The 20,345-nt window shown below is 38.0% G+C and overlaps 1 protein-coding gene across 3 annotated transcripts in view; it reads right to left on the reverse strand.

Moving 5' to 3' along the window:
• Nucleotides 1-20,345, reverse strand: part of ARHGAP18 (Rho GTPase activating protein 18) — a 91,998-nt gene that overhangs the window by 17,231 nt on the left and 54,422 nt on the right. For all 3 annotated transcript variants that reach the window (XM_077782212.2, XM_031504375.3, XM_021547115.4), the window contains exons 3-8: nucleotides 18,655-18,890; nucleotides 15,877-15,949; nucleotides 9,928-10,097; nucleotides 7,609-7,774; nucleotides 4,820-4,911; nucleotides 2,480-2,557 (exon numbers count right to left, since the gene is read on the reverse strand). In XM_077782212.2, coding sequence (XP_077638338.1) covers nucleotides 2,480-2,557; nucleotides 4,820-4,911; nucleotides 7,609-7,774; nucleotides 9,928-10,097; nucleotides 15,877-15,949; nucleotides 18,655-18,890 — 815 coding nt within the window. The remainder of the gene's footprint in view (nucleotides 1-2,479; nucleotides 2,558-4,819; nucleotides 4,912-7,608; nucleotides 7,775-9,927; nucleotides 10,098-15,876; nucleotides 15,950-18,654; nucleotides 18,891-20,345) is intronic.

The raw sequence follows: 20,345 nt of genomic DNA on the forward strand, positions 1-20,345 counted from the left end.
ACAGGTATCATACTCAAGCACATAAGGGTCATGACTTCCCCTCCGCCCAAATTTTAAGATTGATACACAAAGCAATTCTGAAACTGCTACCCAAGGGTGGTGCTGCAGTGCATGCATGGCCATTTTCATAAACAAATAAAGCAATTATGAGTGTTGACACACAGCTTCTTATCAAAATATACACTAAGGTGAGGCTGGTTCTCTCTTTAAAACACAAGGAAGGATTTGTGTAACTGAATAGCTGAATGTCTTGCCATCTACAGGGAAATTCCATGTTGCTGGGCACATACAGCTTTGCCTAGCATGGGGTGTCAAACGTGTCCTGTGTGGAAGCAGACTGTCCTGCAAATCATGAAGTTTTACAGTAAAGAGCTCTGAAAATCTCAGTGGAAGGTCATAACTCTGGGGCTGGAAAAGAATGGGATACTATTGGCAGCAGACATTACCCTTCTGGCCTTTCACAGATGCACAAATAGGAACACACTGCAAAGACCAAGTATTTCTTCATCCATTGCTAAGTATCAGTTCTGATCTTACACCCACTTCATTTATTTTTTTTAGTCTGGTAGAGTGAAAAGTAACCTCAGTATAGTGCCAGGGGCCCTGAGGCACAGGTCTCTCACAGGTCCCTCCTTTCTTTTATCTCTGATATTCTGGACAGAAAAGGAGGACAGAGACACTGGCATGTTTTGTAAAATATGTGCTGTGGAAAAATATGGGCATAATTATTTATCTGGACAAGAGGGGCAAATTGAACAGAGGATACATTAGATACATTTTTAAGACACCCTTCTCATTAAATTTAACTTTGTCCAAGTCAAAAATGGATCTACTTACAAAGAAAATGTGGACAGTTAGTTTGATATAAAAGTTGGATATTCTCGACTGTTCTCCAGAGAGATCTTCTGTCTCCACTGACTATATTGGAGGTTCAAATGTGCAACAGTCATAATTCAGATGTCTAAAGTTAAGTGGGTAGGATTTCCTGATCATCAAAAATAGCAAGCTTTAGAAACAGATGGAAATTCTCCCTCTGAGACTCATCACCTTCTCCATCACATTCAGAGCAAATCACTGCAGTAAGTGCCGTATTAAACCTATAGATACAATTATGCATCTATATGTTTAATACGGCACTTACTGAGAGGCTAAGGCAGAAATTTCAACTATGTGTCCTAGTGCTCCAATGCCTACATTTTAAAGTAAATATATTTGGCTATGGGGTATATCCAATGCACTTTAAAAATAACCTTAAAATCTATAGAATATGATAGCAAAGTATTTTTCTGTGTCTTTCTATAAAACTATACAATTAGGAAAATATGTTTTTTTCTGTTTAAGAAAATTAAGGGAAAATTTCAGTTCTTTAGGATGCTAAATTCCTTGCTTTGTAAAAAAATTTCTATTAGAATAACTAAAGGAACTTATTTGCTAACAAAACTATTGCTTAATTTAAATAAGTAGTTCATGCAAATAGAGAGGTTAAAAATAAATGAAAGCCAAATAGTGAATGAGCCACTGCCTGGGAAATTTTATTAAGCTAATAAAATCAAAGAACAAACAAATAAACAAAATCACTAAGAAATCACTCCGGTTTGCAGAACCAATGTTAAGTGAAAAATAAAGAATGGAGGAAAATTGAAAAAAAAAATCGTATCTTAGTTACTGGTAAATAAACAAACCCAATTTCCACAATATTCCCTTCTTTTAGTTGTTTCTAATGAACCAGCAGCTGGGCCAAGTTCTACACAACAGAAGCTGGCAGACATCTTTGGACAGCTGAATCCACTTAAATGGTCCTTTCTGTTTAGAATTTAAGGCCAGTTCAGACCGTCTTTTTAACACATTGAGCCTTGGCATGAATCATACAGTGTATTTAGCTCCCTACATTAAGGCAAATACTGGGGAAGAGTCTGCATGTAACTGGCACTCGCCCTGCGAAGTGTCGCTGTGCACAGACGTGCCTAACAAGATTGCGCTCGGCGAGCCGAGTACTTATATTGCTGTTCATAAAAATAAATGTGAGAGGTTCTTCAGTGCACGCTGCCTGCCTTGCCCTGTAACGTAGGTTAAGTCTAGCTATTAAAAAAGGCTCACAATGCCAGGGAAAAGCTTCCTCCTGGGGTAGAAAGACTGTGTATGAACTGTTCAGATTATTAAACTGGTTCAGGGAAAAAAGCAAAAGGCTGGAAATATCATGCCAAGAATTAATAAGATTTTGGCACAACTGAATTTGAAATGTAGCTTTGACTCTCCTTCGAACTTAAACTCCAGTCTTTCCCCAAAACTACACTGAGTGAAAGCATAATTTCTCTGGCCAACATAATTCAGTTTTACTTGTAAAGTAATTTTGCTTTTGGTTTTTAAAGATTTTAATAACAATGGGATGCTAAAATATAATTTGTATGACAAAATAAATTCAGCAACCACACATACATTTTGGGGGATGTACATTTGGGGGACCTGTGCAATGTTTTACCTTTACTCGTGTTGAAACTCCTGGTATTCTAAGAAGTCCCTCTGTTTCCAGTGTTGTCTCTTCTATCTGGGCAATCAGCTGTCAAACACAAACCAAATTGGCATGAGCAAAGATGCCAGTTAAAAATTACTGGCAGAGAGTTCTGATATATTGAAGCCTTTATGTTTCTACCTCTCTGTGCATATGCATTTGTGTACACAGATTTGTAACAAGCAGAGGTTTTAACACAGTTTGCAAATGCATTACAGTTCTTGTAGAAGAAAACTTCAATGTGGTTCTTACACATTTTTATGAGTACTATTAAGGAAAAGTTTGTTTATTTTATTAAAAAAGAAACCTGTATGGTTTTTACCTCCTTCAAGCCTCCTCCGAAGACTGAAGAATTCTTTTCAAATATTACTGTGGCTTCAAAATTATATCCCAATCACTACCCTTGTTAAAATGTCTCCAAATCAAAAGAAATCAAAATAATTAAGGTAACATCTCATGAATACTCTAGGACTTTACAAGAAGAGAACTACAGATTTCTAGGCATTCAAGAAGCCTCTGGTTTGCAAATTCTGACATTCTCCTAACAGACTCAAAAGTTTGCAGCCCTTCACACGGATAAATTTGCAGAAATTCCATAAAAGTACTTAAAACTTGTATCATATTTTTCCCTAAATAATATGCCTAGAAATATTCACTGAAGGATGGATTTAAGAGTATTTAAAACAAATCTCTAAACGTCAAAAGCTGATGACATAATTTCAGCACAAATAGTTCCCACAATGTTTAACTAGGGCAGTGCCTTTGTTACATGCCTTCCTGCACCAGTGCTTCAGTAAGAAAAATTATGCAACAGAGTTTTTTCCAGTTACAGAAATTAAAGGGAGTTTACCTACCACTACATTTATGTAACAGATAAATGTCATAATAAAGATTGGACAACAAACCCCACAAATTTAGAGAACAGCACTAGAAGTGTCACCCTAGTGCATTTTCCCTGGTTAAAAAAAGAAAAAAAAAAAGTGCCAACTGGCCTCATTCAACCCATCCTGTACCTAGCTTACACCAAATCAGTGCCTGCTACTCACATCTGCTGGGCACAAAGACGCTGTGGGCAGTGTGTGACCTGCCATCATCACCACTTCTGGGGAAGGCAAGTTCTGGTGGCCACTACTCCTTCACGAACACTCACTCCCCTCAGCAAACAGCAAGAGGTAGCCTCTGGCCACCACCAACCTCCTGCCTGTGGGAAATCCCCTCTCCATCTCTATCAGGGCTGCTTTGTATGGCTTTAGCAGCAGGCCAGAGACTGGATTCTGATGACAACACATGAATTGCTATTACTGCCAGATTTTCCAGTTGCAAAACCCCTGACTAAATTATGTTATTATTTTAAATTTAAATTCCTCAGTGAAATAAAAACTAGATGTATTTTTATTTTTAATTAAGCAGCCTTCCTGTTAGCTTGCTTTGTTTCATTTCAGTGATAAACAAGATGTCTTTAAAAGAATGAACAAAATTGCTTTCTTACACTTTATTTAAATCTCCCATTTTTGGAAAGCACATGCTGCTGAGAACAAGCTGAAGAAATGGGAAACTTTTTATTTTCATATTCTTATTTGAAGTAAAACTGTATTCCAATTGATGTCTGCAACTTCCAAAACAAATCACATCTATAAGATATTAATGTTTATGTAGAATTTTTGATGTTGCTAGGATAGCAGAGTGATCAATCACTGTTTGCAACTTGATTTCTCAGTTTATAGATAGTATCTTTTCCAGAAATGTGTTTTTATGATCCTGAGAAAGCAATTTCTGGCATGAATCACACAGTGGTAGTTTTCAGACTGTGATGCAAAACTACTTTGAGATTTCTGCTTCTCAAAAATTAAAAAGCATCTCTACAAACAGAGTGAAATGGTGATGATGGAGCACTGAGTTTCTGTCAGTGTTAGGACAGGTCCACACACAGTGTTTTATTTTCTTCTAATGAAATGAGATGTGCTATGCGTGGGCAACAAATCAAGAGTCTCCATCTTCTTTCCAATTATCTCTCCCATTACCATGACACAATATGGGCAAAGGCATATCCCTTTGTACTGAAGCAACAAGTCTTCTGGAAAAGCACCTGCCTTGTGAGTTTATTTCTTGAATTCAAAATAGGTCTGATGCAATGCAAAATATCACATTTACAGAATTAGTAAGTAAAGTTGGAATTAAAAGTTACAGTAACTTGGATGGATTAGAGTATTATACTGAAAACAGCTACAGGAAACCAATAAATCCAGGAATAAATGCTATGTTTTTGCCATTTTGCATGTATGTAAGAAGAACTTCTTCATGCCTATTTACCTTCTGAAAAATCAGTGGGATTTTGGTTCCTGGGACCTTCTTCTGATCCTGTTCCAGTAAAAGTGACAGTGGGACACCAAACAAGCCAGAGTCTGGAAAATAAAGCAAAAGAAACTGAGATATTATCCACATCTTTTCCAGTACATGAGATACTGGCATAAAACCACATTTCTGAAGCAGTAAGTCTATTCAATACATTCAGAGCTATTGACCTTTCGTTTAAAGTGTTTTAATGTCTTTGACAATCAAGTTATTACACAAAACATTCTGGCTAAAAGGATTCATCATCTCTTCCTCGGGAGTTTTCTGTTTTGACTTCAAATTGCCATCCACATATTCTGCAGCAGAGTAAAGCAAACTGTTTAAATGAACCATCTGCCTAGTTCTGGTTTGTAGAATGGATGTGATGATGACCCTGCAATGCAGATCTTCACCACTCAATGCAAGTTATTATAGTTGAGATGGAAATGTCATGAGTAAAATATCCAGAACTCACTAAAATGAGACAAATACAATTATCACCCAGAGTTGTTCTAAACACTTCTCTCTACAAGAGTTTGGAAGTAACAGCTTTTCAACTCCCGTGCTTTTGAATTATACAGTACTAGCAGACTAGCAAGACAACCAACTCACTAAAGGTCCATTTTTAAAAACAGCAAAAGTACAGTTAATTCTTGGTTAAAAAATAACTTCTATAATAGGGCCAAAGCAGTACAAACTTGTTTTTGAAAAGGAATTCAGTTGCTGCTAATTTAGCCCTGATGACAAACTAACCTTAGTCTTCATGTAAATGGGACTCGTGTTATGGCCCAGTTGAACAGAAGTGAATAACCATTTAAAGAGAGCTATGCTAATAATGACCAATCCAAAGTTTGCTGAGACAGAACTTCTCTGTCAGAAGTATTGAAAATTGCTGTATGTGCAAGTTTTCTGGAGCAACATATAACAATATAAGTAGTCAAAATCTGCTGCTTGGTATGATGCCATGCCAATATTGAACACAGAACAGATGCAATTACTAAAAAACTGTCAGCCCTTGAGAAAATATGATATACATCAAAGAAAGATCAATTTCAGTGCCAAACCAGAAGTTCTTGTACCTCTTGTCAGAATACAAAGTCTATGTATAAAATACAAGGGATTCATACCTACAGGCAATATCCATACCCCATAGCTTTATTATGTTTAAGTCCTTGTTAAATAATAAAAGTTTCCATTGAAATGTAGTTGAAGAAACAAACTCCAGGAGGTCAATAAAAAAGCAGCACTGGGCACAGCACAGCATTCCCCAGAAGAATGATGTTTTCATCATCTTTACATACTCAAGCACAAAGGAGAAAATTAATAGACCCACCACTGTATGAATCAATTGGCCAAACACTTAAGGAGTGAGGAGGTAAGGGTCAGACAGTGCAACAAGGCACTGAAGGCAGTACATTGCAAAAGCAGATTAGCTTAGCAGAAAAGCTGATGTCATTGTCCACTTCCTACATATTGCCATGAGCTAGCCTATCTTTTTTTACCTTTCAAAGAAGTTTTTAATCAATTCACCATTTTATGAATGCCTGCCATTCAGATAATAATGCTGAGAGTGAAATTCAATTAACAATTAATTTTGTAAGAAGAAGCAGTTATAAGTAAGACCCAAAATACAAGAGAAGAAAGTGCTTTATCTCTGTTTATTAGTGACAGCACAAGTACTTCTGCAAGAAAAAAAATGCATTCAAGGCCTTGTTGATGTTTCTGTGTATGCCTTTTGTATTAAAAAAGCTGTTTACTACTACTGTAAAGTGAAGAACATATTCTGAAGAATCTATTGTACCTTGCTGTGTATCTCTCTATGCTCTCTGTTGCTTTCAATTATTTAAAGTGAGCTATTGCACTGTCACATTCACTGAACCTTGACAACAGAGTTTTGGCCAAAGCAGGCTTGTGATTAAGTGGTAACACATCTCAAGCTCTTGTAAAGCATTTAGTAGAAGCCAAAAATAGAAAAACCAAACAAAGCACTGAAAACCTCTAGCATCAAGAAATTGGTTTCCATGCTTCATCCGCTCCCAAGAAAAGTACTATGATTACATATATGCTCCAACTGCTTGCAGATGAAAGTGACATGGTGCAGCTGTGTCTGCCTCCTCTGCAACAGTTTAGATCTTCACTTTATATGGTGCCATTCATCATAACAACTGCATTATAGCCTAAGAAAATACTGGATGGGCAAGGCCTATATGACACAGGACATTTGTGCCAGACAGAATAGGAAACAGGTGAAAAAGGCTCCCAGCATCTCCCACCTGCAGCAACAAAAGCACAAAAGTCAGGTAGACTCACCTGAATGACAGAATTGCAAAGGCTGAAAAAGACCATTGAAATCATTAAGTCCTATTTTGAAAGTAAACCAGTACCTACCTTCAGGTATCAGGAAAAGAATACCCACAAAGAGCACATGCTCATGCCCTTTGGGAATAAATCAGTACAAACAAACTTCTGGGAAGCAACTCTTGCTGCAATGGCATCCTACTAAAATAGTTACCCTTCACTCCTTAGATTATCTGCTCAGTGACTGCCTTCAGTTTTAATTTTAGACAAAGAGCTGGAGACATTATGTCAGTGAACTTGTTTAAAGCTTGCCTTGAGTTAAGGTGTAAAATGAAATGTTGTTTAGGGCCTATGTTACTGCTTATATATTATATATAAATTTTCTGCTGGAAGATCATAAAAAAAAATGGTGCATTTTTTCATTGGATTAAACAGATGCAATTGGTTCAGAATACAAAACATCAACTTACCTTTGGTTTTGATTTTTACAGCTTTTTGCTGCTTGAATTCTGTCCCAAGTATGTCATAGAGAGCAGTTAATTCAATCAGTGCTAAAGAATAGACTTTCTTCATGTCCTGAGGGGCTAGGTCACCAATCTTTGTGGTACCTGTTTTGTCCTTCGGCAGTCTGAAATTCTAAAAGTAGAGAATGGCAGCAGGGTAAATAATCTAAGTAATGACAAATTACTTAGCTCAAAGGCTGTGCTTCTTTCAGGGTACAAACTTTCATCATGAAGCTGGCTGTTACTGTCTAAATCAAAGGAGAATCCCACAAATAGGTTAAAAAGCAGATGATCATAAAATTATAGGAAGATTTAGGTTTCCAGTGACTTCTGGAGGTCACTTAATTCAATTGCTGCTCAAAGCAAGGCTAAGTTCAAAGTCTGATTGTTGTTGTTCAAATGAATTTTGAAAATTCCAGTAAACCCTTGTGGGAACCTGTTTCAGTGGAATGCTCTCATGGGTACTTTCTTTACTATGCAAAAAACAATTTCACCATTAGTCACTTGTGTCCATTAACTCTTGTCCTTTTACTTGACACCTCCAAGAAGAATCTGTATTTGTCATTTGTCCTGCTTGCAACCATATACTCCCGCTCCACCTTCTACATCTTTTTCCAGTTGATAGTGGTGGAAATGGCTGTCCATGAACAATCCTGTGCATATACAATTTGTATAGAAATCCTTCTGCATTTGTGCAAACAAAATAAAATATTTTGCTGCCATATAAATAATAATAAATTTAGGGAACAGGGATACTTATTCATGGCTCCTTTCTACTGCACTAGATATTCAGAGGCTGCAGTCAGAGATCGATATAAGGAATTTAGTTGAAAGAGTGAGAGACTTCCCAACTCATTGAACTTTCTAACTCCATCTCTCACCTGCAGGCCTCTAAGTATGCATGACTCAGAGCAGGAAGCTTGACAAGACTTTCTTCCACTTGGAAAGACACATTATACTCATGAATTATTTTCTTACCCTGTGCAAACCCAGCAATAGCAGAGCTGAATTGCTGGTTATGGTACATGACTACAAGGGCACAGGCTAAAACATAAACATAATTTACAAAAGGTAGATGAGTAGCCAGTTCCCCACCCTGAACTTTCATTGACTTGCACAAACACGTCTGCTTAAAAATAGCTGCTGACGATAAAGGACCAACCAATATATTACAGATTTAAATAAGTAACTCTCTTCCTTTTCCCATCACTTTGCAGCTCCTTTTGTAACTGAAGAAGAAATCCCATAGCCATGTCTTTGAGCAATCCTTCACATCCCTGGCCAGAAGTAGAGCTAATGTATGTATTATGCATATATACAGAAGTTAGAGCACAGCTTTTATCTCCTTGTTATAGGCTGCATTAGAGAAACACGACTCAAACACTTTAGAATCCATCTCTAAATATCCATTAGTGTCTGGTTTATAATGTTTAAACTAGGATACATGGGGTAATTACTACTTGAAGAACTGCACAAGTCCTTATCTAAATTAAGTGTTTGAAGAACAGGGAAACATTATTTCAGAAACTGTGTTTACTCAGACATGTTTGCATACAGTGTTAGGAAAAAAAACCAAAAACAACAAGACAGTTTTCATAGCAGACATTAGTTATATGTACATTTTGCATGTTCATGAAATGTTAAGCAGAGAAAGATCCTAAGAGAGATTTCTGAGGATCAATAACAAAATCCCTTAGAGGATTTTCTTTTGATTTTTTCTGGATTCATTCCAAAAGAGCCTTTTTTTATTAAGAGTTGGAAAAAAAACCTGAGTTCAAATTAATCTTTAATTTCCTGCCATTTGACTTCAGACCTCTAAATTCTATAGACAATTCTGTTCTTCATTCTCACCCTTCACCTACCCACATCAGACAACTGCATAAGGTTTCTACGGGAATCCACCAACCCTTTTTATATTACAGCAGAGCTTTTTATTAGAGGTAAAGCATCTCCCTCAGATAATACAAAAAGGGGATGCAAACAAATGAAGCAACGAGAGTGGTACAACCACCACTAAGCCTTAGTCCAGCTTAATATTAGAAGTTCATTTTTGCTTACATATAGAGCGTGTTTTTGCAGACACACAAGTACATAAACAGGCATAAATATAATTATTCTCATGTTATTGAGCATACTATTCCCAAAAATCATTTACCTTAAGAACTTCTATCTCTACAAAGCTAAATCTGACAATGTTCTTCTAAATCTAATTCACTCAGTCTCAGCTAAATATCACCTAAACAGTACCTCTAGCTAAAAATAAAGAGGAATAAATAAGAAACCTACCGGGAGAAGAGTGTCACCCCCTCCACCTTTGTACATTTTGCCTGCTGAGCTCTCTTTGAGATTAGCTGCCTGTTCTGAAAATGATATCTCTAAATTGATGTCAGTGTCTGAAGATGGCATGTCTTCAAGCAGGCTCTTCTGTTCATCTGTTCCAAGACTGAACTTTGGACCTGAAAACACCATAAAAAAAGGCTAAAAATCAACAGCAGCACAACTGAGCACCACTCAGTACATAAGTTTTAAACCAAGTAGAAATTAATGCTGTGCAAGCAATGGACATTCTGATTGCAAAGTCACTAATCCTGTATTTTTTATGTCAGTGGAAAATTTAGCTATTGACAAGTGTTCAACTTTTGTAGGTTTTCTTAAATAATTTTGCCAAGGAATGGGGTTTTCTCTACTATTTATCTATTATGAAAAGATAGAGCAATCCACCTTAAACAAACAGCAGACTCCCAGAATCTTGCAAAGCCAAAGAGCTTTGGCATCAGAAGTTTCTTGTCATCAATTTCTAGTCTAAAAGTCTGTAACATCCTGCAAACAAATCAGCAAATTGTTCAGCTGCTAAAATTTCAAAAGCAATAGAGAATATGTCCTCTGTGACCCAAAGCATTAACATCTGGAAATAACAGGGAGTACACAGACCTTATCTTTGTTCCATTATTCCTGTTCTCACCTCAGTCTGAAGAGTCTAGATTCCTCAAAACAGTTTTGACATGTTTCCATGATACAGAGAAGGACTAAGTACACAACAATGGCCTTACTTCTCTTTCTTTGTTCCTTAAAGGAATCAAACACTAGACAAATTTAGAATATTTTTTGTTAAAGGAATAAAGAATCAAAAAAGGGAGAGGACGCTCTGCTTTTAGAAAAAGAAGCTTCCCAATTTCACAGTAAATCAACCACTGTCTGAAGTTAAAATATATTGTGAAAGAAGCAAGAAAATAATACAGTAAAAACCAGTATTTACTAGAAAACATATAAGTCTAAGAAAGCTTTCAATCTCTCCATCATCCTTCTCATGATATCTATCCAAAAGGATATATCAGGGAATTGGTTTCTCTTGCAAGATTATTACAGAATCGCAGAATCATAGCAGGTTTCCATACTACAGAAGAGTAAAGTCACAGAATAAATAAGGTTTAAAAAGACATTTGAGATCATGGAGTCCAACCTATGACCAGACATCCCCATGTCAACGATGGCTCTAAGTGGTGTGTCCAGTCTTTCTTTAAACACCTCCAGGGAATCCACAACAACCCTAGGCAGTCCATTCCAATATCTAATCAGCCTTTCTGTGAAGAACTTCTCCCTAATGTTCAACCTAAACCTCTCCCGGCTCAGCTTGAGGCTGTGTCCTCTTGTCCTGCTGCTGCCTGGAGAAAGACCAACCCCCACCTGGCTACAGTCTCCTGTCAGGCAGTTGTAGAGAGGGGTAAGAGTCTCCTGAGCCTCCTTTTCTCTAGGCTAAACACCCCCAGCTCCCTCATCCTCTCCTCATAAGACTTGTGCTACAGACCCTTCACCAGGTCTGTTACCCTCCTCTGGCCATGCTCCAGACCGTCAGTGTTCTTCCTGCATTGAGAGGTTCAGAACTGGACACAGAACTTGAGGTGTAGCCTCTCCAGTGCTGAGTACAGAGGAAGAATCACTTCCCTAGTCCTGGGACCATGATTCTGCCACTGGCTCCTACTCACACGAGACTGTTCAAAGCTAATATACCACAAGTGTAGGAAAAGTGGACAGAAACGGACATGAGTTCTGAAGGAGAACCACGAGCAATGCATATGTTTTGGTGTAAGACTGTTGTGCAACATAATAAACTAATTTTCTACACTGTTGTGAGGAATTTTTGTATGGCCTAGAGTAACTACCTTAAGCCAAGACAAAAAAAAGTTCCCAGAAAAAAGTTACAGGTACAGCAAAAGCTGATTCTGAAGCAGGGGAAAGCCTGCAGAGAGGCTGATTAAGAGGAGCCAAGGAAGTGCTGATCTACACCCATGGTATCAGTGGTCTGTAATAGAACTGAGCTGCAAGCACACAATCCAAACAACATATGAAGCAGGAAGTTAAAAAAAAAATTACAGCAACTCGACAATTTTTCTAAGTTATATCTACATCTTATTTAAAAACACAAAACTATTCTCTGACACTATTTAGATCAAGTCCTGAAAAGAACCTCAGTCAGCCAGGGCAAGACTCAGGGGACCTGACAGGCAAATGGCTGAAACCACCACAGCCACTTTCTGGTAAGGCACCATGCTTTACACAACCATTCCCACATCAAAGTACTTACCTAAGCTGAGACACTTTCAGGGAGAGGTGGATTTGAGTTAATACTTTGACACTACTTACAACTAAGCAATGCTGTGAGAAGTAGAACATTTTCATGTTCTGTCAGTTGTGTGTTACTCATCACTTGTTTTTTCCAGAGTGGCTTCTGCTCACTTTCCACAAACCTCAAAATGCCTAGGGCATACGCTAAAGTTTAAGCTGATCTTGAAACTAGAGCTGCTCCTTTTGGTAAAGAGATATCCAAGTCCTCAGGAAGCAAACACATCCAAGGTCAAATTCATCCCTGACTCTGATTCTTGGCATCGTTGGGTATATCTGTATATATCATGTAAACTCTTCAATGCATCCATACTGAATGAAAAGAGTTTCCCGTCCCCCCAAAACTTTTGTCATGCTAATGTGGCCTGTACCTGACCTACATACTTCCCACCAGCCTAGGAGAGATCTGATGTTAACAAGCAAAAAGCAGTAGCTCCTATTTCAGTCCTCTGGTCATACGAAGGTGTCATGTAAAGCAGATGTCTCAGTAATGCTCTGCACATTTTAAAGCTCTAGAAGTGTTGCTGTGGTGGGGAGTCTTTTCTTGGTTGTATAGCCTTGCTGCCATTGTTGTACATTCCTGAGCTAGTAAGCAGCTGTAAGAGGAAGCAGCCTTGGTGCTCTGCCAACCTGTCAACCACATGCTATATTTAATGAGAGAAATGCAAATGTGATACAGAAAAATGCAAATATTGTCTATGAGGATGTGGAAACCATATTTTACATTAATTCTGTACCCTTCCCTTAGTTCACAGAGCTATTTAAAGATTACATAAAATTATGGGAATTCTTCAGGAATAAAACTAGGAAACATTGCAAGTATCAACTGTGCTACATCCCAGTTTTGCAAGGGACTCTTGAGTATACAACAACGGAGCTAAGCTGACAGATCTTAATTTATGACTTAATTTTTCTTTGACTGACAAAGCATTTCTCTAAAATGCTAGTTCATAGATGGTTATAAATTAAAAATAAAAAATCTTGTAATCATTTCACTGACAGCATTACTTTGGCTATAGGATCCTCATTTATCATGTATAATGAAAAGCAAAACCAAACTCTTTAATTAAAAAACACCAGATTACAGTTTTTCTCCCTATAAGAAGCAAACATTACTGCTCTTTACCCTCATATTACACACAGTACACACAATTTGTTCATCCATTCTCTAGATTATGTTTTGAATCTGCTCTTATACAGATATTTTATCTGTTATTCTTCCCCTGTAGCAAATCCTAAGTTCAGAAAAATAACCACAGTCATAGTAAACTGACTTTTGCTACTACCCTACTTAAGCTAGTAGGTATTTAGCTTTTCATATGTTTTATTATTTCCTATTTATTTCTTGAGTGGTCTTAACTAACACAGTTATTTACTCTTTTCACAGGATTCCAAAGAAAATTACTTCTTTTCTTTTGTATCTATTGAACATATTCCTAGCTTTGCAGGCCTTTAGTGAGTGTCATGGATTGTTAAAATGATAATACCTTTTTAGAGCTTAGTAAATTACTCTGAATTTTCTTTTTGTTTCCTGTAGACACACTTCATACCTACATGAAACAAAGGCACTATACTATTTAGTCAAGAAAAAAGGTGTGTTGGACTGGTTAGAAAGGAGAAATGGGAACGGGTTCACATAGCCCAAGCATGCTCTAAAGGCAAACTACTAACAACTTCAGTCTGGCAGAAGCACTTGGGAATGCATTCAAATATCCCATTAGGAACAGTTATCACCTCTGCAGTATGGCCAAAAAGAGTTTTTTACTATAACAATTTTTAAATGTCTCAATTTAGGCTTTTTGTCCTTAATGTCTAAGATGACGTTCATATTTTTTCAGGTAAAACTGGGACTACTTCTCTGTCAAACAGGGTTTCCATTTTAAAATAATGCCCTTGGATTTGGATTTCATAAATATTTAGTACCTCTGAAATATCAGGCACTGTTTACTTTTTGCCTTAAATTCATTCACTGTTTGCTTAACACTAATGTACTTATTCTGGAGGAAAGATCATAGCACAGCATTGAACCAGATGCATGTTTTTAACACCACCAAGCTTGCATGGTTTGACTGCAGATGGAACTGAGTTTTTCTTCCTGCTCCAATCTCAGGAGCAGAGCCCACTGTAGCACGTTGACTAGAGCAGGAGTATTATCAGGATGTGAGCAGGCTGCATTTGCCATCCACATCACCATCTGTGCTGAGGAGAGCTAGCATATGGGATTTGCGTTTCAGAACTTCCCATTTTTGAAGAGTTCATCAGGGCCACGGGGAAAGAAAGAACCAGATGTGATAAAAACTCTGTAATAATTGCTTGGTAATTTTCCAGCTCTGAATCCTACAGTGAAGTTTATTGACACAAGCACCAGGCATCTCTTCCTTCCCTTGTGCTGAACCAGCAGTCTGGCAGTCCTCCCAATTTTTTTACTGTTCTTATTGGAGTGAGGTTTGCTGAGAGGGTGGGAAGGAAATACACACTTCTGGAAACACACAGATTCAGTGTTATTCAGGGCTGGTTTATAGTCATGTCTCCCACTTCAACTGCCATGCACATTCTGTATTGTCCATTGCTGTCTTCCAAGTCTAATTATAAAGTAACAATTTTTCCAAAATACTACTGGTCGGTATTCTACAACTGAAGCAGAACTTTATTTGGTGGCTTAATTACAGCTAACTAACTTGAAATAGGTAACTTGACCTGCCTGCTCAGTGTGGGTATAGGGTTCAACGTAACATCTATGTGCTATCCAGTCCTCCAGAAGAAGTAAAAACCCCAATATATAAACAAAGCAGAAAAACACTGCAGCATCTTAAAACTTAAATAATCTGATTTCTACAAGGGTAGGTAGGGTGATACAACAGATACAGTGCAACCCTTACTTTGAAGAAACCCAACATGGCAGGACAGTTATCCTTTTACTATTGGACCTGAAGAAGAGCAGAAAGCTCTGTCAAAGTCTTTCATCAGAAATCATACTCTCAAAACACAAACTGACAGCTAAGGAACTTCTGTGATGTACTATCCTATAGTGAGAGGAAAGGGTCTTCCATGGATACTGCACCTCTCTTTTGTGAGAACATGCCACTGAACACAACCTAGGCACACATTTCCATTTTCCTTGAAAAGGTAAACAACCTTTTTTCTTTAATCCCTGTTTTTCCCTTAAGCTACAGGTATATAGCCAGTTCTCACAATTTTTTAGATGCTTGAGTCCAGCCGGTTCTCTTTTTTTATTATTGCTTATAGTCCATGTGGTTTTATTCTTTTGTATGCACTGATGAGTTTATGCATAGACCTTCAATTCCCGTACTGTACAGCAGAGACAGACCAGAAGCGATAAATTAAGCATCAGAAAAAACCTGAGCATAAGCTACAAGAGAAGATTTCTCTCAGACAGCTTGATCCCTGATAATAAACAGGGTTTCTCAGGTGGCTCAAAGGATATGACCTACAGGCACACTTCAAATTTTACACACCAACAATTCAGTCCAGAACAGATTACTCATTATAATTTTATTTTGCTGAAAAGTTACTTAAAATACGTACTGTCCTGTGTAGTTGAACACCTATCAACCAAAAGAAAAACAAATAAAATAGAGAGAAATTTGACATTACCTTTTGTTCCATCATGTGTTTCATTTTTGTTTTCACTTGTTCTCACAGTTGAAGGTTCACTTCCATCACAGACCTAAGAAAGGAACAATAAATATGCACGGCTATAAAAATCTAGTGCATGGTTGTAGAAACTCTTTTGACTCTGTGTGGGATTAAAACACACACTTCTGCAACTCAGGGGTATGCAAAAACACATCTCTGTGTTTCAACAGAAAACCCCTTGCCAAAGTCTAAGGGGATCTGAAACCTAGGTAATTAAAAGAAGTAATTAGTCAATTCCTCTTCTTCCTAGAAGGCTACGTGGGTAAATGACTATTTTCCAGAGTGCCAAGAATAAGAAAACGCAGTCTGACCTGAAGCTGTAGTTTGCACTAGAAAGGATATGGAATGGGAATCTGGAGGAGATGTTTTGACTGACTTAGACCAAGTTCCTTTCTCTTGAAAAAGCTTAAATGGTTCCTCCCCTAGCGAGCAATCCCATTCCTTTTGCAGGGAAGCCTGACATTATCTGTGTTTACAGCTTAGATTTCCAACAACAAAATCAGGACACTTTGAAGAGATGAAGAATGGGAAAGAATTAGAACCATCCTCTCCTTTCTGTAACACTGCCCTACCCAGTCTCAAGATCTGGCATTTTGTGAATTGGATGACACCAACTATTGACAAAATATTTCAGAACATGTAGAAAATCTATGTCCATATAAATGGGTATATGTAGACTCATATACATTTTTACACACATACAATTTTTACTTTTTTGCAACACAAATTAACAATGAATATTTAGCACACTGTGTTTCTACTTGTATTTTACTTAATCAATTTATAACTCCATTCTTACTGAAAAGACAAATGCAAGTTTTAAAGATTTATCCAACTGGCACAATCTGTATTTTCACCTATTTTTTTTTTTTTTTTTTTTTTAAATCGGGTATCTTGAGAGGAGGAAGAAGTTACCATGATTGCTGAGAAAATTATGTCTGTTCACAAAGCAGCAGAAGCAGAATGGGAAGCTGTCAAGGTACCAAAAGCCTAGCTTTTCTTTGGGAATATAGCAGGAAATTCAGGAGAAATATTAACACAATTGTTGTGTTGATGCAAAACATCAACACTATTGTTTCACCTTTCCTCCTGCTTTCCTCCAGATGAAGGGAGACTACAGGATTTTAAGAGGCTATTATTAAACTGGAATGACTTCATACAGCTGCAGGTGGCTTCAGTCCTCTTTTGTTACATAAAAAGCTTTCTAATGATGGGTGAGTAACAAAGCAGTGAGACAAGTTACCTAGGGAGGTAGCGGAAGCTACTTCCCACAGCCTTTTGGTGACAAATTTGGTGAATAACCAGAAGCAATGATTTCTGAACAATTATCTTGCTTTGGAGAAAGGAATGAAGTACAAGTTTGAGGACCTATACTTGCATTACTTTGTTTCTGTCAAGGAGACAAGTTTAGAAGGATTTTTCCCCCAGCAATATTTCCATATTTAATAAACAACCATTTGTTTTATACATCTTAAATACCTAAAATAATTTGTCTTGTCAATAGAGTCTTCAGTATCAAAACATGTAGTTTAAGAGAAGAAAAGCTATTGAACACTGTGACGTAGGATTTTCAAACATTAGAGTATGTAGCTTACTGTAGTCCTTACTTATGTAGGAACATTAATATTTCTTGTGCTTTACTGAAATAAAAGAAAAAAAAGATAAATTATACTGCTTTAAGCTACATGATATTTTACCTAAATTGCTCTGCTATTAGATCTTATAATTTTTAGACAGAGTCAATTACAAATCAGATCCCAGGGAGCCTTTATGGAGTTAATATCTCTTTTGCAACCACAGGCAAAGCAGAACAGTGAAAAGGAAGTTGTGCCTCCAGAGCACACCACTTCCCCCACTACACTTCAACTGAATTTAGAAGGAGTTGCTGAAGGAGAGGAAGCTGTTGAGGGAAGGAGGAAATTAAATCCCATCAAAATTCACCGTGCTTTCCATCATCACAACCACTGCACTGAAAGGCAGTGTCAGCAGTGAGAACAAGGGACAGAGTTGAGGTCAGATAACCCAGTCATGCCATAAGGTCTCATGGCTGAAGATCTCAGTGCTCTGAGGGAGCAGAGAAGACACACATCCCTCTCCATGGAAAAGGAATTCTAATCAGAGTCTCCATTTCCCTCCTTCCCCTTTCCTGTATATGGGAAAGGAATTGTCTTCAATATCCCATGACAGGAAACTGGGACCCTTCGGGGCCTGTCAGAGTAACTTCCCATACACAGTTTAACACACACATAGCCCTGGAAGTTAGTAGGGGTTTACACCCCAAGCTGATAGGCATAAAAACCTAGCCAAAACCAAGAAGGTTATGCTAATGCCCCATTTTCCCCCTTTTTTGTAAATAAACAAACAAAAGCACCAGTAAGTAAGAGGTAACCATTCAAAGGTAGGCTTGTGGTAGCACTTTGGGTGATTGTTGTGATGAGTTTCACATCCATGTGAAAAATAATTCTAATTAAAATGAGCAGTTGTTTTATTCATCACCTTTAAGTAAGATGAGGCCAATATACTTCTTTAGAAATACTAAAATTGCTTAATGTGATGTTGAATCTGGACAAACACCATCCCTGAAAATTCAGTGAAAAATGCCCTCGGAAATCAGTGAACTTGGGCACAAATTTTTTGGAAATATCCCTTTCATGTGCCACTCTGCTCTTCCCCCATCCGTACGTGTCCCTCTCTTCTCTCTGCCAGAATCAAACAAAACAACCGACAGGAACTCACTTTTCCCTTTGAGTCATTTTGTAGCCTGAAGATATCTCTGACATCAGGAATCTGGTGCTGTTTGTTTCTCTTCCTCATGGTTTGTGTGACAGTCTCTACTCGCTTTTCCACCGCCGCTTTCTGGGTTCGGGTCAGGGTGGATAAAAACACCATGCTTTCCAGGGAGTCGCCTGAGCTCTCTCCAAACAGATTCGACAAACCTGCCTCCTTCAGCCATTCTTCTTCCAGTTCTCCCTCTGAGCAATTTGAAGAGAAAAAAGCAGAAACATTGGCTTTCTAGTACTGCCAAGCACATTGGATTTTAATGACATGGCACAGTTAATATAAGTCACAGAAAAGTACCAAGGGGATATACAATTAAGAATTACTTACACTCTCATGACTCAGAAAAAAGCTATTGTTTCTAAGGAGTCTCAAAAGGTTTGATATAGGATATCAAAGCTTTTAAAGTAGTTAATCCAATACAGATTGCTATGTGGAAATCTTTATAATAATCTACAGCACTTCCATTAAAATCATATACCATTTTATAAATGTACCTGAATAAAAATGTGTATGGGGAAGCCTGAAAACCAGATCAGTGCTGCTCCACTGATTTTTAGTTCAATGCTCACTCTTTTTAGCTCTCTTACTGACATGGTTCTGCCCACTTTTCTTGATACATTAATTCTACAACCTTCCACTAGCTCAATTTAACAAAGGACATACCAGCCTACATGAACCAGATTAATGCTATTTTTTCATCAATTCTTATGACATGATCTCCAGCCTGCTGACAGCCCACAGAACAATTTTTGCTTTAGTCTTAGAGCTGATAAGGTATCCTTTATTGACAGATCACTGCACATGAAAGAAAAGAAAGCTATTAAATATTGTCACCAATGGCAAAACTTCTGCTTCTGAAATCTGTATCACCCTAATGATATTTTCTATAAACACTAAGTTCTGTCTCTGTAGCAGTTGAGGTTGTGCTGAATGCCAACAATTCTCTCAAATGTTCAAGCAATATTTCCATTTATCAGATACCTAAAAATACTCCAAAGCTGGCATGTCAACTTCACTATTGCTTTTTTTATTTTACCATTGTGCCTAGAGCACATCCAAGTGGGTACCTTAATATTAACAGCATCCAGAAAACAAACACCAAAATTTAAGTATGAATTTTGCTACGGCTGTGCAGCCACATCCTGAGCCTCTGACAAAACTCTCAGGTTTTGTTATCAGGGCTGGAAAGAAGGGCTACACCCATGTCCCAGAGCAGCTGTGAGCAAGCTCTCTCCCCTGTCCTGCCTTTGCCTGGCTGAATATCAGGCAGGTCCATCAGCCAGCTGCAGCATCCCACATGTTCAGGAATCCTCGTGCCCAAGAGAGGGGCTGCACATTAGGCAAGGTGTGGGGCACAGCAACACGTGCTGGAGCTGATAACTCAGCTGTGCTGACTCACTCGGGCTTCACGCCAGAGTCAGCTGCAGTAACCAGGGGGAAGAAGGCCACATATAAACCCAGTGGAAATGGTGGGGCTGGGGGTGCAAAGCCTAAAGGCACAGCCGCACCAATGAGCTGCAGTAAGAGAAGAGGCTTGTGTACTGCACAACAGGGGGCTCTGCTGCTCTGGACAAAGCCCCATGACTCCATCAGAAAACCCCCCAGCTTGCCAGTCACAAGAGTTGGGAGCCTTGCTGCTTTCTCCA

Source organism: Lonchura striata, chromosome 3 (assembly GCF_050655825.1).
Source record: "Lonchura striata isolate lonStrDom1 chromosome 3, ASM5065582v1, whole genome shotgun sequence".
In the NCBI taxonomy this organism is placed as follows: Eukaryota; Metazoa; Chordata; class Aves; order Passeriformes; family Estrildidae; genus Lonchura; species Lonchura striata.